The sequence below is a fragment of the Lichenostomus cassidix genome, chromosome 9 (assembly GCF_008360975.1).
Source record: "Lichenostomus cassidix isolate B80296 chromosome 9, HeHo_3.0, whole genome shotgun sequence".
In the NCBI taxonomy this organism is placed as follows: Eukaryota; Metazoa; Chordata; class Aves; order Passeriformes; family Meliphagidae; genus Lichenostomus; species Lichenostomus cassidix.
Window position 1 is genome coordinate 6971333 of NC_139490.1, and position 16168 is coordinate 6987500.

Below are 16168 nucleotides of genomic sequence, written 5' to 3' on the forward strand. Positions count from 1 at the left end.
CCTCAGCTCCACAATAGGCTGTTGGGAAAGCTGGACAGTCTGAAGCCCCTGCTGTCACCCCAGAGCTATTTCTAGTGTGTCTTTGCAGCCCGAGGCTTAGTTACTGCCTTTGTTTAGCTGACTTTTGTAATTTAAAACAGATCTCTTTATATGATTTAAACAGAAAGCATTAATTTTGATGATAATGTTCTTCCTGATGAAAAGCTTTGATGTTGTTTTTCTGTAGGGAATGGTACCATTTGTATTTGTGGGTACTAAAGAAAGCATTGGGAATGTCCAAGTTCTCTTGGAATATCACATCGCATATCTAAAGGTGAGTGTATTTTGGGAGAAAGAATCTGTACAGGAAACTTGGGTTGAAGTACCAGAATTTTTTAGCTACAGCTTTGGTGGGATTTGCAGTTGATAAACTGTTCTCTGTACATCAGGATTTGAAGCTTGGTGCCTTGAGCCCCCCCCTTGCCCATGGCTATCGTGGGCCTGTAAATACCTTATCATGGTTACTTAGTGCTGTTGGGGTGGAAAGAATCAGACTAAAGAGCAATGTTCCCAAATGCATTTTGTGTTTGGGAACAAACACAAAATTTTTTGTCTGTGTTTGTGTTCTGCTGTTTTCAGGTTAATGCTCTGTTGGGGTAGGATGGAATTTCTAACAGTAACGCACTGACACAGTGTAGTATTAGAGCAATTATCTGTTTAGATGGGTTTGCTTTGTAATGTTACCAGGGATAATGAATTTGAGTTGTGTTCCCTTGTCAGTTTGCCTTTTTTTCCCCCTAAATTTTACTGTAAGAAATTTACTGAATTGTAGTTAAGAAATATGGTGGTGGTAGTAGTCTTAAAGCCAAGCCTTCTGCAAAGTGGTCAAAGAAAGTTTTTTGATCTCTTCCAAAACTTGGAGATAGCTCATCTTGGATTTTGTTATTTGTAGTCACCTTCAAGGTGGCATAAACTCTCCTACAGGAATGATGATTATTTTCAAGATGCCTGGGTGGGCAATGATGTTTTGTGAGGGACATTTGTCAGCAATATTTTCAATGTATTTTGTTTCCTTTTATGTAGGAGGTAGAACAGCTAAGACTGGAAAGGCTCCAAATCGATGAACAGTTGCGCCAGATCGGGATGGGCTTCAGGCCTTCCTCTGCTCGAGTCCCTGAGAAGGAGAAAGGTTACACCACTGATGAGAGCACCCTGAGCTCAGTGCAAGGCTCCAGGTCCTACAGCGGGCGGGGCAGAGGCCGCAGGGGCCCCAATTACACATCTGGCTACGGTGAGTGCTCCTGGGTGAGTCCTGGGCATACCTTTGAACCCAAAATTGTCTCTGGATTTCTTTGTGTTCAGCATACTTGAGTGAAGATAGGGTTGGAAATTCAGAATTGCCCATTTTAGTTTGTACCTAGCTCAAAACACCTTGTTAGATTTGCAACCTTGAAGTTTTAAAACTGAAAAAATTAACAAACCAAGCTCTGGAAACATCTTGTTGGTGTTAGTAGATAACATCATTAAAAGCTGGGAAGGGAGCTAGAGATGCTTTTCAGGAGCATCTTTTTAAAAATTTTAAAAAATCTGAAATTAGCATTATCTGTTTGGATTGAGGAGAAAAATTGCTAGTCTGTGCTCATGGCCATCTTAGCGGCATATTTCTTAAAAGTGAATCAAAATGTTGTAAAATGGAGACAGCACAAAATCCTATGGGTTTTTTAATTCAGTCAGGAACTAACTGAATTTGTTTTAAAATGTAGTGAGGTGTTCTGGTGCATTTCTGATTTTAAAAGCACTGTTTAGTCCCTGACAGGTGTGCACATCCCCAGCTTGTCCAGCAGCAGCTCCCCAAATGGAGACACTGCATTTCAATATAGACATGTTTCACAAAGAAGAACAGTATTATTTATTCAATACAGTAAACTACTGTGCCTATCTGCATGTAGCTCATTTGTGTTAAAAAATCAGACACATTCTGGGTTTTACAGTCTGCCCTGGCTATAACTTCCTGGATCATGCCATGTGTTAGTCATGTTGATTCTGATGATGTTTGTAACTTCATTTTTTATGATTTTCCAATGAACTGACTGAACTGGAAAGAAACTTGTTCACTTTGCTTATATATATGCACTCTGGTTTAGAAAACTTACATTATTTTTTTTCCTCACAAAATGGCAACAATCACATTGGAGCCATATGGGTCTAAAACTTTATATTGCAGACTGGTTAGCAGGGGGAGTTCTTGGATTCCTAAAATGAATAGTAGGTGCTGGGTTTTCAGGTAGTAAAAAGCTGTGTGGGTTTGGGTAGTTCGGAGATGGCAAAGTATTACAGATGCTGTTGAATATAAACAGTGAAATTGTTCGAGCAGCATTACAGCATCCAGAAGAGGTTGCTTAGCAACAGCCATCGGCTATAAGGTAGCAAAGTTGTCCTTGGGAATTTCAGAGAAGTTGCCTAGAAACTGCACCAAATGCCTGCAGTGTGTAGACAAAGAGAGGAAACACTGCCTAATCCTTGGTTTATGGGTGTCCAGAAATTACAGATTTGGTGATTATTCAGCCCTTATTTCACACGTTAGTACAAACAAATTTAGATTGAGAATCTTATTTAGGTAACTTCTGCTCTGTATCTTATGTGTGCATATATTTTTATATATGTATATAGAAAAATAATATATCTATGGTTATATACTTGTGTATGTGTGTATTAATATTTATATATATGTATATTTATGCATTATATTTTTTTTAGATAAAATAAATACATAACCAGCAATGCTGGCTGGAATACTTCTGTGAGAATATGAAACCAGAATATAATGCCCAAATTCATACTAATTTCCAATTTTCTTTTCCTTCTCATACAAGGTACAAACTCAGAGCTCTCTAATCCCTCTGAAACAGAGTCGGAGAGGAAAGATGAACTTAGTGACTGGTCCTTGGCAGGAGAAGATGACAGAGAAAGCAGGCACCAACGTGACAACAGGCGACGTCCTGGCGGTCGAGGACGCAGCGTGTCCGGAGGCCGTGGGCGCGGGGGACCTCGTGGTGGAAAGTCGTCCATTAGCTCTGGTACTGTGTTCCAAATGGGTTTTTTACTGAGATTTTCTTCCTGGCAGCTTTCTGTATAACATTTTCCCCTTTTAAAATACTCCATTCTTATGGTCTTAATACCTTGGGATTTCAGTGCAGTTGCGTGATAGTTGTGTCAGACACCGTGTTTTAGATTTTTGTTTATTTTCACAGTGATCTTAATTTACTGCCTCTACTGCTCACACATAATAATGTTATTAGCAAAGTTGATAAATCTTTAGTGTGTTTCCCATGGCTGCCTTCTGAGTTAAGCTTATGTTTAGATACAGAATGAGAGAAAAAATAATTTTTTGGAAGTTAGGTTTTGTCAGAATCTGTGCTAATATTAACACTGTAACAGGTCAGAAGTACCACGCTACCACAGAGTGAAAGGTGTGTTTTATATATTTAGGAGTTTTGAGTAAAAGGTCTCTAAATGTCACCTTGGAAATCTTTGTGGTGAAACAGTGCAAATGCGTGTTGTGGTGCCCCAGAATTGTTAATGTTGGGTTAGAGTCAGAGGATCCAGTTTGAATCAAATACTGCAGGTCTGTGTGTTACACCCTGGCTTAAGGTTGCTTTGTAGTTGGAAACTTTCAAATTAAGTCAGCCTGGAAATGAAGTTACACATCACTCCAGTATCTCAGATGGACACTTTGTGTTTGTTTAGTGCTTAAAGACCCGGACAGCAACCCCTACAGCTTGCTGGATAACACGGAGTCAGACCAGACTGTGGACACTGATGCCAGCGAGTCCCACCATAGCAGCAACCGCCGCAGGAGGTCACGCCGGCGAAGGACTGATGAAGATGCTGTTCTTATGGATGGAATGACAGAGTCTGATACAGCTTCTGTTAATGAGAATGGTTTAGGTATGTAAATGGTTGGATGGTAGTCCCAGAGCAAACTAAGAAAAAAATGTGTTGTCCCTGTAAGTGTAGTGAAGCCCTTGTTTGTTTTTGTAAATGACAAATCGTTGTTCTGTTCAAGGTTGCTGTCTGATTAAAGAGACTCCCTCCGTGGCTGTGCCATGGAGCCTTCTGTTTACTGAGCTCCACTAGCCTTTTCATGTGCCTTTTTTTGTAAAAACTGATGGAGACACCAAAGACTTGACTTGTTGTTTCCCATTGGTACTGCTGCTTTGATAGAAACAGTACTGTCGGATAAACGCTCTGTTTTGTCCTTGGTAACCTCAGTCTCGGTGTGGGAAAGCTCCTTAAGTAGCTGTTAATTTGTCTCTTCCCAGCTTCTACTTAAGAACTTTCCCTCAGTAAATTCTCTCAATACTCACTGGGACAAGAATACAATCTGTTGCTTAATGTAGAAAAAAAAATCTGGGTTATGTTGCTAAAATTTGACGTATGGTTACTTAATAAATGAAATCTGAGGTCATTAAGCATGTGCCTTAATGTTTTAATGAACCAAGAACAAAAAGTAAAATCTAGCTTTTGTGTTACTGTGTATGCTTTCAGTATAAAATTTTCTTTTAGCTTTTCTGTCTTATTTAGTCTCTGTCTTTAACAGAAGCAATTTTAAATGCCCCATGCTGAAACTGCTGAAGAATTTATTTATTTTATGATCAGAAATAGTTCATTATAAACTTTGCAATTGCAGATGATAGTGACAAAAAACCCCAGCGACGCAATCGTAGCCGCAGGCGTCGCTTCAGGGGTCAGGCAGAAGATAGACAGCCAGGTAATTCGAGTGGAGCTGTGGGTAATCTCAGGTCAAAAGCATGAGAGAATGTTGTGTCTGCTGTTTTACATAGAGCTGCATAATATCAAAAGGTTACTCAATAACTAATAAGACTACTAGATAAAGATCAAAGACATTTCTTCTACTAGGAGAACTTCTAAAATCTGTCTAATGAAACTAATTGATGTCTAACTTTTTGCTTGGACATACAAGTTACGCTTCTGATCTGGTTCTCACTGAAGTCAATGGCCAAAGTGCTGTTGAGTTCTGTGGTCCAGGATCACGACAAACATGAAGGTTCATGGTCTGCACTCACTGCATCTGTGCGCTTGCACTGACTGGGACACAACCTTTTCAGCGCCGGCTGAGCAGCAGTGTTGGAGGGGCAGGATGTGGGTCCTGGCAGAGCTCAGGGAGGGAACTCGCGTGGGGTTTGCCAGCCCCACACCTGCATCACACTGCTGCTCTCAGTCCTTGGCTGTTGGGAATAGTTTAAGTCATCTGCAAATCGAGGGTGGGAAGGAGGAGGAGTTTAAGTGAAATTGCATGTTTCCAATTTTTTGTTGTTGTGGCTTGTTGCATTTCTTTTGTGTGTACTAACACTTGAAATGTTAAAGGTGAACTGGCTAATTATCAATACAATGCCCTGTTTAGAAAATGCTTGTACATACACGGCGCAGGGTAGTAACAGAAGGTCTTCTAGATTGACAGGTTCAAAATTTCACCTATATTTGTCTTCCTTGTATCTGTGGTGCTCATACTACATTTGATTAAGAAGAAAAAAGTTGTTTTATTACACTAACTAAAACTTGGGGGAAGGAAATAAACACCCCACCCTCCTAAAATACTCATACCCACACGTTTCTCCTCAGTGTTCCAGTTTTGTAGCAGTGATATGGATTTGTGAAGGGGCAGAAAAAATTAGAAGGATTTCAGCTTTTACTTCTAAGAAACTAATTTCAGCCAGGAACATAAAGAAATGTTAGTAATTTCTAGAAAACCATGGGAATTCTTTTAAATCTTAAGTATTCTAAGAACATAACAAAATTTCCCAAACAAGATTTCTCTGATATCTTTGTTAAAATGCTGTAATAATTTAAGTCTTCATAAATACCTAGTAAGTGTGAGTGAAATACAGGCAGAATGAATTCTTCCCTTCTTCCCCCCCAATACCAACCACTGTACTTCAGTCATTTAGTTGTATCATTTGATTTACATTGCTGTATGTTATGGGTCCTTATACATTCAGGAATATTAAGAATGCACTGTGTGCATGAAATATGCTTCCTATTTGCTAGTATCAGAGGAGTTGGGTACAGAACCTCATTTTAAAGAAAAAGTACTTGGCACAAACTCCCTTGGCCTTCAGAGTTTTGGAAGGACCCAGGTGTAAGAAGTCCAGAAAAGTAACACAAAATTCATATGCCGTAGTTCCCAGTCTGATTTGGATTTCATGCAACCAAAACCAGGCTACAGAACATGTGCTGAGATGGCAAGGAGAGGTCAGAGAAGCCCTGGACACCCCCAGACAGCACTAGCTATGTCCACACAGCCCACAACAGCCACACCCGAGCCAGGGCACAGTGCTGGTGGCACAGTGCTGGTGGCACTCAGTACCTCAGGGAGGGCAAGTTCCCTTGCCAATTGCTTCATGACGTAACAGAGATTTGATGCCACATCATTGTAAGAGATGCTGCACTCTGACCTGCCTCAGCTCTGGGCACCACTGAACTGCCTTCCTTTCATTTCATTAGTATCAAATTCTCCACTACTCAATAAAGCACCAGTGGCACACACAGTCTGTAATTCAAAGAGCCTGCAGCCTAATCTCTTCAAACCTAGTACAGAAAGCCCTTCTCCAATAAAATTTGCAATTGGACCAAAATTTCTGTTTTATTGAAAGTCCACCTTCAGATCACTATGTTACCACCGATTTTAGTGAAAATTATTTTTAACAGACACAAATTGATCCTTGTTCTGTGGTTGATAACCTGTAAGTGTGAAGGCCTTTTGTGAGATGTCTCCCAGTTAGAGCATAACTTGTGCAGAAAAGACATGAAGGTTCATGCTGAATTGACTGCTGATGTGAGCATCACTGTGATTTTTTTCCTTGAACAGTAACAGTAGCTGATTATATATCACGAGCTGAATCTCAAAGTAGACAGAGAAACCCTCCAAAGGAGACAGTAGCCAAAACCAAGAAAGAAACGGTAAGACTTTTTTAACCTGCATTTCCTTTTTTTCTCCTCCCTTGCAGCAGAACTGTAAAGGAATGAAGGCTTCAGTTACCTTGCCCTCATAGGACTACAATGCATTTAGGTTCAAGAACAAATCATTAAAAGCTAAAATGGCCCAGAGTAAACAGAACTGGCAGTGACTTGTAGACTGTCATTGCAGATTTTAGGTCTTAATTTAGACAAACCAAGTCTGTACACATTTTAAAATATTACACTTTGTAATGTTGTATTATGTAATAATACGAAAACTGCCCATGGTGAGTCTTGAGAAGTAATCTTTAAAACATGTTAGGAGTAAAGGATACTATGTGGCATTTTTAGTGACTTGTATAAACTATTTAAGAAGGAATTAATTTTGCAAAGATCGTATATTTTTGATCATTTCTCCTTAAAGTATCAGAGTGGCATTGTATTATCCTGAAAAATAATCAGAACTGAATAGAGCAGTATTTTTTACTTCTAAAGTGACAATGTATTGCCACAAGTTATGTCTGAGTTTAGCAAAGTAAGAAAGATCCATTAATAAAATGTCACCTTGCTATAGAGTTTAGAAGGGGAGTAAAACTCAGTTTTTCAGTGAACTCCTTCATGGGCTTAGACAAATTGAAATAAAAAAGCATTCTGGGTGTGCTGGGGGAATGCAGTCCTGGGGTTATGTTGGCATGCTTTCCTCCAAGTGGCTGATACAGAAATGTCCCATAAATGATGAGGTAAGTACTCAGATGCTCTAAATGACAGGATACAGGCACAGACAGACAAGAGGTGTTCCCTCTTGCAAAGCTGCTGTGTGAGCCAGAGGGAAATCTAGATTACACTCTGTATTGTTACAGAATTTTTAATATTGCCCCGTTCTTGTTTTTGCAAGGCAAAAGATGCGATTGACGAAAACAGCCCTTCTGAAAAGGCAGTGAATGGTCCTGCCACCACCTCTGGGGATGAGCCTTCTAAACTACAGCACAGCCCTGATGAAAAGAAAGTCACTGTTCAGGAGGATGGAAATAATCAGGAAGAAGCAGTGCTGAATGGTGTTTCATAAACTGAAGTTCCTAGTTTACAGTTCTTTTACATTACATTTAAAATAGTGCTTGTATAAGCTTGCCAAAGATAGAATACGGATCGCCAGTCTTGACACCGCACTTTCAGTTCCTCCATTTTGGAATACAGAAAGGGGAGGGATCCTGGAGAAATCATATGTTAAACATACTTTGACACCTACTGTGTTATAAATATATCATCAGATGTGCCTTGAGATAGTATATGTAACATTTAAATAAAATTGCTGGCTATAGGAAATGTTATTTTGTTTTCAAAATACGGCAAAGATGTGAGGGGGATCCCTAACATAATACTCTTTATGAAAGCATTAGCTGCTTTTGTTACATTTTTAATAATATGCAACCACTTCTTCACCTGAGGAATACTAGAAAGAAATGCAGTCTAAAATATTTTGCACTGAAATGTAATTTCTCCATTAGTTTAGTCTGGAAACTGGTCTGTTTTAATACATGTTTTTTAAATGCTGTATGTAGAGGAAAAATCTGCAGACCACTGGAATACATTTGTTAAATTCTCATAATCTGCAGGGATACTGGGTGACATTGGCAGTGACTGTTCTACATTGAGGCTTTGTTTGGTTTATTTATTAAACTGTACAGTATTTAAAAATCAAACATAGCTTTAGTTAACACTAAGCTGAATTAGTCATGTCCATTAAGACATAACCTGAACTACTGAAAAGATCAATTTCCAGAAAGTTTATTCTGTATAAACTACATATGTTAGTCCTTAGTAGAGTATTTTTATTTTTGTTTTGGTTGTTTGATGTGCAATATGTTTTTTTTGTATGCTGGTAGTAAAAGAAAATAAACTTTGATCTTCCATCTGTTGACTGTTTCTATCAAATTTAAATTACTATTGACTCTAAGGTTTTCAAGCTGTTAACTAACAATGGAAACTTACTCGTGAGGCAGCTTGAGCCTTTAACTCTTTTTCCTAAGAGTTTCTAATGTTCTGATCTTCTTTTCACTAAGGTGATGATGTCAAACACCAGTTACCAAATCTAAAACCAGACTCCGTATCTTGGAGAATTGTGTAACCTGACTAACATATATAGGAATTAATGCAGATGTAGTTTTTGATAAGTTCAAGCGTGACACACAGCCCCATGAAGTGAGAGACTCCATGGAGCACAAATCCAGCTCAGGTAGCCTCAGTGATTATGTAGAGTTCCCAATTCCTAATCACCATACATGCAAACCTCACTAAGTGAGCTCTGGCTTTGTAGTGTACAAGAATGTATAAAACTACAGGACTTCTATTACAAATATGGAATTTATTAAATGCTATTAAAATCCGTCAAAAATTAAAGTTACTAAACAAACCTGGGACATTCCAGATCCATCAGTAGCACCTAACCAACCTTGTTTTTCACAAGGCTAAGACAAGGGAGTACAGTGTTTCCTGCACTTTATTTCTCCAGGCAGAGACAACCACACATCTATCCCAGCTTCTCCTGTCCAATAAATCCTCTTGCTTTTTCCACCCCCTCCCCAAACCAGTTCACTGTGCTAATTTTAGCAGATGGAAAAGCAGCAGCATGAACTTTAAACAAGGCCAGTTCAACAGAAATTAGGTAACAGCATGTGAATCTACCTGCCCCTAGTAACACACACTGGCCACACTGAGTTATTGCTCTCAAGCACTGAAAATATTTGAGTGGCACATTTTTGCTGTTTAATAAAGAACAGCTATGAAAAAATCTTTAAGCCTCACTCCCTCACATTTCCCAAAAAAAAGTGACTAAGTGGGGAGGGAAGTACCTCCTTGGATTTGTCATTACATTAAGTCAAAGACTGACATTAGAACTTTTCTTCAACCATTTATCAAAAATAATCATTTGCAGGGACAAACCCTCTGAATGACAGATTTTCTTTCTCATTCATTTTTTAGCTTGGTCTTCCAGTAGATCCTTAGCTTCATTGATTTTGGCTGCTACATATGGAGACCCACCTAGAAGAAAGAGAACCTCAAATCAGATTTAAAAACTCCCAACATTTATCTTCTGTGTTGATAATGCCACAGGACACAGGAAAAAGAAGAGCACAGCCTGAGGTTCTGCCAGTTAAAGAACAAACTGGTTATGACTGAAGGGATCTGAGTTCACTCACATTCACTGCAGGAACTCAGTGTCAGCCACTCACACCTGCAAGGCTGCTTTTAGTTTACAGAAGTGGTTTTTTCCTCCAGTTTTATCAGTCATAAACAAATTGGTCACCACTGACTTGGCACAGGCTGTGGTGAATACAAAAGCACTGAACCAACAGGTCTGCAGATAAACCTGCCCAGCACAGACTGCTGCTGTACCAAGGGATCAGGTCAGTTTTTAAACAGGGCAAACAAATGACTCAGGGAGACTGAAACAGAATCCACAGTGCAAATGTATCAACATTGTAAAGCCATGAGGTACAACAACTGTGCTTGTAGCATATCTATCATTAATTGCACTGTAATTATTTACCTGAACCTTAATTTAACTTGTTTGGGTCGTGTACAACACAGAATGCTATTTTTAGGTTCTGCATATGTTCAGTAAGGTTAATTTTGAAGTTAACTTTCACTCGGTGAAAGTTATCTATGAACGTTGTCTATGAACGGCATATCCCCATGGATTATTTTGGAGCATAAAAGGAAGGAATTCAATAGTCACTTTAAAGGAAGCCATTTTACCTTTTAAGCAACGATTAAGAAGTTAAATGTCAAACACCAACACATGATTCTGACTCACTGAACAGAATTTAGAACAGGTATAGAAGCCTTGAGTTACTAACTTTGAGCATAACTGGATTCCAAGCCTTTAGAGTACCACAAACAGGAATATTTCACAGTTTAATGTCTTCAGCAGTTGTAGAAGGCTCAGTATTTGCCATTTATGGTGAACTCCCAAGGCATTCACATGAATTCAAACTCACAAGTGGTACATAATAGACACAATGTGTACTCTGGGGTTTCATCTAAAATTAAGGCAATTTTAAGTTTCATTTTAACAAATCATATTCAAATCTCATATTCACAGAAGACAGAGCAAATAACAAACTGACCTGAATCTGTCTCCTTGCTTTTATAACATGCACACAAAAAATATGCTGTAGACCCACGTGGATTAAGGCACCCTGAATTTTGTTTTCACTCAGTTTTCTGTGGGTTTTTTAGTAGCTGAGGTATCACTCACTTCTTCCCTACGCAATTCTATTCATCTGTATTAAAAACATGTATTAACTAATCAACATGATTAATTTCCTTACCTTTATCTGGATGATTCAGAAGCATTATCCGTCTATGAGCTTCTCTAATTTTATTTCTGTTGGCTGTAGGGCTTTGAAAGAGAGAGAAAAACTGACTTAAGGGATCCTCATGAAATTCCCCAGATCGTCAGAAAATGTCTGAGAACAAGTGAGCACTCTGTCTTATCCATAAATTCTCTAGCTAACATGTATGTGATATGTAGTGTCTAAACCCTGGGGACGCTTTCTAGGGTTTTTCCAAAACACTGAAAGCTGAAAAAAACATGCTACAGCAGTCTAATAGGGTGGGGGTCATCCACACAGTTAAAAAGAAACAGAACTATGTTGGAGTATTTTTATTGAGAAAACTTCCTAAAGGCTGGAAGACAAAAAAATGTGCTTGATTTTTAATGAAAATAACACAACCCCCAAATAAGAAAGTTCCTATTTGACAGATTTGTGTATTTGGCCTTAAGTGCTTTGGCAGGGGTTGCCACCATACTCAGATCCACAGTGTTCCAGAAATGATGAATTTATTCCAGAAGAAGTGGGTTTGCAGCACCCACCTGAAATTCCCCAGCACTGACAGGACTGAGGATGACAACCTTTCCAAACAAGGCCAGCAGTGAGGAGACACCACTGCCTCCTGTTCACCTTTCATTTCTAATAAATTTCCTTTACCTCACTCCTAGTATTAAAGCTGCTTCTCGTTTAGTCATTTTGGGTTCAAATCCACCTCTGTAATAACCACTGAAGGCCTGAAAGAGAAAACTTGTTAGTTTAAAAACCACTAATTTTTAAGTAGCAGTTAAAATGACTTGTTATTCCTTTAGTAGCTGCTGAACTTTTAGTTTGTAAAAATAGCAAAACTTCTTCTGCACTTGTAGTAAGAAATCCAGTTGGAGTATCATTATCTAAATGATTACTTAAATTTGTCCAAACAAGTTCTCTATTAGCCAATCACCACCAGAGTTGCTGAAATTAATTATTCTCACTGACAAGATACAGCAGATACTGACAAAATACAGCAATGCTATACAGAGACAAGTCTGTAGTTATTTTACCAAGTAAAATTTTAAATAAAAAGATGCTTCTAATAAATAAAAACTTACAGGCTTTGGTAGGTTTTGAAGGGCTTGTTTTACCTGTGGCTCCATATGCTTCAAAGCTTTTACTGCATAGCGACCTTAAAGAGATCAGTGTTGATTGAGGTTAAGTATAGCTCCATGAATATTTAGAAATTCCATGCAACGGGGAACTTGTGGGTTAGAACGTGAAACAAACTTTTTTTGGGACGAAAAACAGCAAGAACTTCGATCTTTTGTTTAATTACAGCCATTAATACAAGCACTCCCAAGAGAGTGTCCTGTATCCGCTCTTGAACTACCTTAAATCGCCCTGAAGCGCGGGGTGTGCAAGCAGAGCTGGTGCTCCGTGTCGCCCGTCCCCTACACACCTGCGAATCCAGCCGCCGCTATGGCCAGGCCCACCGCCACCACCGTGCTGGCCTGCGGAACCAACAGCGGTTTGTTTAGTGAAGGACAAGGGAAGGAGCCCGCCGGCAGCAAACAGCGCCTCGGACACACCGCCACCGGCCCGGCACGGCGCAGCGAGCACGACACGGCGAACCGAGGGCACGGCGCGCCCGGGGACCGCGGGGACACGGCCAGGGCAGCGGGGCGCGGAGCCCCGAGCTGCGGGGGACCGGGGCAACTGTCCGACCGCGCCGCGCTCTCCGCGGGGCTGCGCGGCCGGGGCCGGAGCCTGCGGTGTGTGAGAGCTCCTCGCTCCTCGCTCCTCGCTCCTCGCCGAGCCCGCAGCCCCTCGGGCAGGGCAGCAGCGGCTCCCGCAGCACTCACCATGTCCGCCCGAGCCCAGCGCGCCCGGCCCGCAGCGCCGCAAACTGCCGTAAAGCGCGGGGCGGGGAGGGGCCTGAGGGACAGGGCGGGACAGCGCTGAGGGGACTGAGGGACAGGGCTGAGGGACTGAGGGACAGCGCTGAGGGACTGAGGGACAGAGGGACAGCGCTGAGGGACTGAGGGACAGCGCTGAGGGGACTGAGGGACAGCGCTGAGGGACAGCGCTGAGGGCAGCGCGAAGTTGCGGCGTTGTAAAAGTCATAGTACACACCTTATTCTTAATATAATCAAGCGATTTTGTCCCTGACTGTTCTCGCACACCAGATTAGCTTTTTTAAAAAAGTCGTTTTTCAGCCCCTCCTGAGGTGACTGTCCAGGTCTGGGCTCCTCGGTTAGACAAGGAGGCACAAAGTGATTTGGGGTCTGGAGCATCTCTTGAGAGGAGAGACTGCGGGAGCTGGGCCTGGTTAGTGTGGAGAAGAGAAGGCTGGCAGGGGATCTCATTAGTTCAAAGAAATATCTTCAAGGTGGGGGCCAAGAGGGTGGTGCCAGGCTCTTTTCCGTGGTTCCCAGCAACAGCATAAAGAGCTATCGCCATAAATTAAAACACAAGAAGTTTCACCTCAACATGACGAAAAGCTGCTTCACACAGGGTGGCAGAGCACTGGGACAGCTGCCCAGGGAGGCCATGGAGTGTCCTTCTCACCTGGATGCTCTCCTGTATCACCTGCCACAGGTGACCTTGCCTTGGCAGGAGGCTTGGACTGGATCATATGCAGAGATCCCTTCCAACCCTGACAGTGCTGTGATTATTCCATTTCCCCGTCTTTTATCGCGGTGATCTGCTCCCCGTGTCTGACCGCCCCGTTTCCCGTGCGCTGCGCTGTTCGCCTCCTGCCGTGCTAATGGAGCTCCCCGCAGTGCTGTCACACTGACCAGCACGGACAGACCAGCCTCTGATTGCTGCAGATTGCTGTACAATGAGGCACAATTACAGGCATGGCGCTTGTGTTTGAATTTTATTAATGACATCGTGTCATCTGTTAATGGCACGGTGCCGCACGCAGCGCAGCAGTCGAGTGTCCGTCTGTCTGTCCTGAAGGTGCAGTTTTGGAAACCGATTAATGCAGCAGGGAGACCACGGCAGCCTTTAGCCCTGAGGTGCTGCTGCAAATGTCAAAGCTCAAGGCTCAGAGTGCTGCTGTCTGGCTGACACTCGGTGAAAGCTTCTCTGCCATCGCCTGTGCCTGTAGAACGTGTCTGACCTCAGGGGCTCCCGGAGGAGCCAGTGGCCAAAGCCAGCTGCCTTTTGGCTGCTTAAGGTCTGAAATTCACAAGCCCTCACACAAGCAGTGCAGTGTCAGAGCTCACCATTGGCTAAGAAACATGTAATTTTACTGGCTCTTGCACTGGAAGACGGAGTTTTCCTTCCTTTCTGTGTATTTTCGGTGAGGAATGAGTTCCCTTTGAATGTGTCATAATTTAGTGTCGCACTTGAATTGTTCTTCTTACCAAAATTTCAAGTGCCTGATTTAATATCTTCTAAGGTAATGTTTGCAGGTGTCTCCTGTCTCTTTCCTTCCCTGTCATTCTAGTGACACAACAAGGAAATAACCTGCTTTGAAAGGGATGGAAGAAAGGTACAAGTACCTTGTGGTTAAGGTGCTTGTACTGTTGTATAAGTGTTCACTGAGATGGAAGTAAAAGGAAACTTTTATGTTTAATAAAGGAATTGAATCCATTCTTTGTAGAGGAAAAGGCCCCTGACAGCCTGTAAAACCTGTTTAAATCTGGAAAGGGGAGGCAGCAAGTGGAACACAACTTTTTTTCCCACAATAAAAGTAAAGGTGTACAGGTTTAATATCTAGAAGAGGATTTAGTTTTAAGATGGTTTCCTCTTTGTCCCTTTTCTATCAAAAAAAGCAGTTAAAAAAAACAAACCAAAACCAAACAGAACCAAAAAAGCAGGAAATGACTTTACTAGGGTAGGACTAGAATTTAATTTTTCATATCATCTAAACAAATAAGGTTTTTGCATGAGGTTTAGTTCTTCCATCTTGAAAGAACCTTTTGCTAGATCCAGATCTTAGTGACCTTCAGAAGAAAACTCTCTGAAAGGGAGTTCTTCACTTCTTCACTTTCCCAAATCCCCATTTAGAGGAATGGCTAGCTCTACTGGCAAAGGGAATTTTGCAAATTTATACTTTGAGGTTCTTTCCGTAGTGAAATTTCTCAGTTTTAGAGAAAAAGGACAAATATAATGAAATGTGCAAACTGGGCTGTGAATGAGTTGATAATGTACCTAATTCTCCTGTGAAAGCCCTTTAAAGAAAATCCAGAGAGGGAGATCTTGGGAGGCCTCTGCTTGCTGAAGAGATTTCATCTTTATTAAGGAGAAAGGAAAATTAGTGGGAAGGGCTGGCAAGAGTGGAGGTGGAATGGAGGAATTTGCATTATTGGTACATGTAATACACCAGCAACTGGACAAGACTGAGCCTAGGGGTGGAATAATTTGATTTTTATTATTAAGTGAAACAATAGAGCATTTCAAGACAAAATGTCATAATTCCTTTAAAGCATGCTGTATATATTTTTACTCTGGGACAACTCAAACTTTGTTTCTTCCCACAGTTGTGCTTCCCTCTCAGAGCTAAAGAACTAGATGTGTCCCTGCTTGGACATCATGGAGAGTGAAATCAAAGTTCTGTTTGATTTGCCTGGTGAGTTCATTTTACAGCACCTTATTCCTCTGCATCTTCTATTGCTCTGCCTTGTGGGGTATGGAAGGTCATTCCCAGGGGAAAACAAGTCAGTTCTAATGGACTCAAGTGAAACAGGTGCACTCCAGTTTTTATCCCTTCTACAGAATATCTGTATTTGAAATCAGAAGGGAGACAAAATTATTCAGTGTTTGAGAAATGTACTCTCAGTTGGAGTATACAACCTTTTATTTTGCCTGTGTTCCTAAACTGTTCCCTTTCTATAAGCCAGAGAAACCCTGAAGCTCTTGTAATTTCTTCTGTCAGGTGTTTTACCCTAGTG

At 41.2% G+C, this 16168-nt stretch overlaps 2 protein-coding genes and 1 long non-coding RNA gene across 4 annotated transcripts in view; 2 read left to right on the top strand and 1 right to left on the bottom strand.

Annotated features, from left to right (window-relative positions):
- Positions 1 to 8867, top strand: part of FXR1 (FMR1 autosomal homolog 1) — a 32836-nt gene extending 23969 nt beyond the window's left edge. The window contains exons 11-17 of one of the 2 annotated variants that reach the window (XM_085069106.1): positions 227 to 313; positions 1063 to 1270; positions 2853 to 3056; positions 3727 to 3927; positions 4670 to 4750; positions 6869 to 6960; positions 7853 to 8867. In XM_085069106.1, coding sequence (XP_084925232.1) covers positions 227 to 313; positions 1063 to 1270; positions 2853 to 3056; positions 3727 to 3927; positions 4670 to 4750; positions 6869 to 6960; positions 7853 to 8023 — 1044 coding nt within the window. In that variant the 3' untranslated portion in view covers positions 8024 to 8867. The remainder of the gene's footprint in view (positions 1 to 226; positions 314 to 1062; positions 1271 to 2852; positions 3057 to 3726; positions 3928 to 4669; positions 4751 to 6868; positions 6961 to 7852) is intronic. The other variant, XM_085069107.1, reaches the window with a different exon arrangement.
- A 432-nt stretch (positions 8868 to 9299) lies between these two features.
- On the bottom strand, positions 9300 to 13200 carry DNAJC19 (DnaJ heat shock protein family (Hsp40) member C19). The gene is made up of 6 exons (XM_085069110.1): positions 13127 to 13200; positions 12724 to 12775; positions 12413 to 12453; positions 11949 to 12025; positions 11289 to 11359; positions 9300 to 9996 (listed from the first exon to the last, which is right to left on the bottom strand). Exons 1-6 carry the CDS (start codon positions 13127 to 13129, stop codon positions 9926 to 9928), a joined length of 315 nt encoding a protein of 104 aa, XP_084925236.1. The 5' UTR covers positions 13130 to 13200; the 3' UTR covers positions 9300 to 9925.
- Positions 13201 to 13526: 326 nt separating this feature from the next.
- Positions 13527 to 16168, top strand: part of LOC146433139 (uncharacterized) — a 2773-nt gene continuing 131 nt past the window's right edge. Inside the window, exons 1-2 of the long non-coding RNA XR_014854006.1 lie at positions 13527 to 13592; positions 15758 to 15846. This is a non-coding gene — a long non-coding RNA (uncharacterized LOC146433139). The remainder of the gene's footprint in view (positions 13593 to 15757; positions 15847 to 16168) is intronic.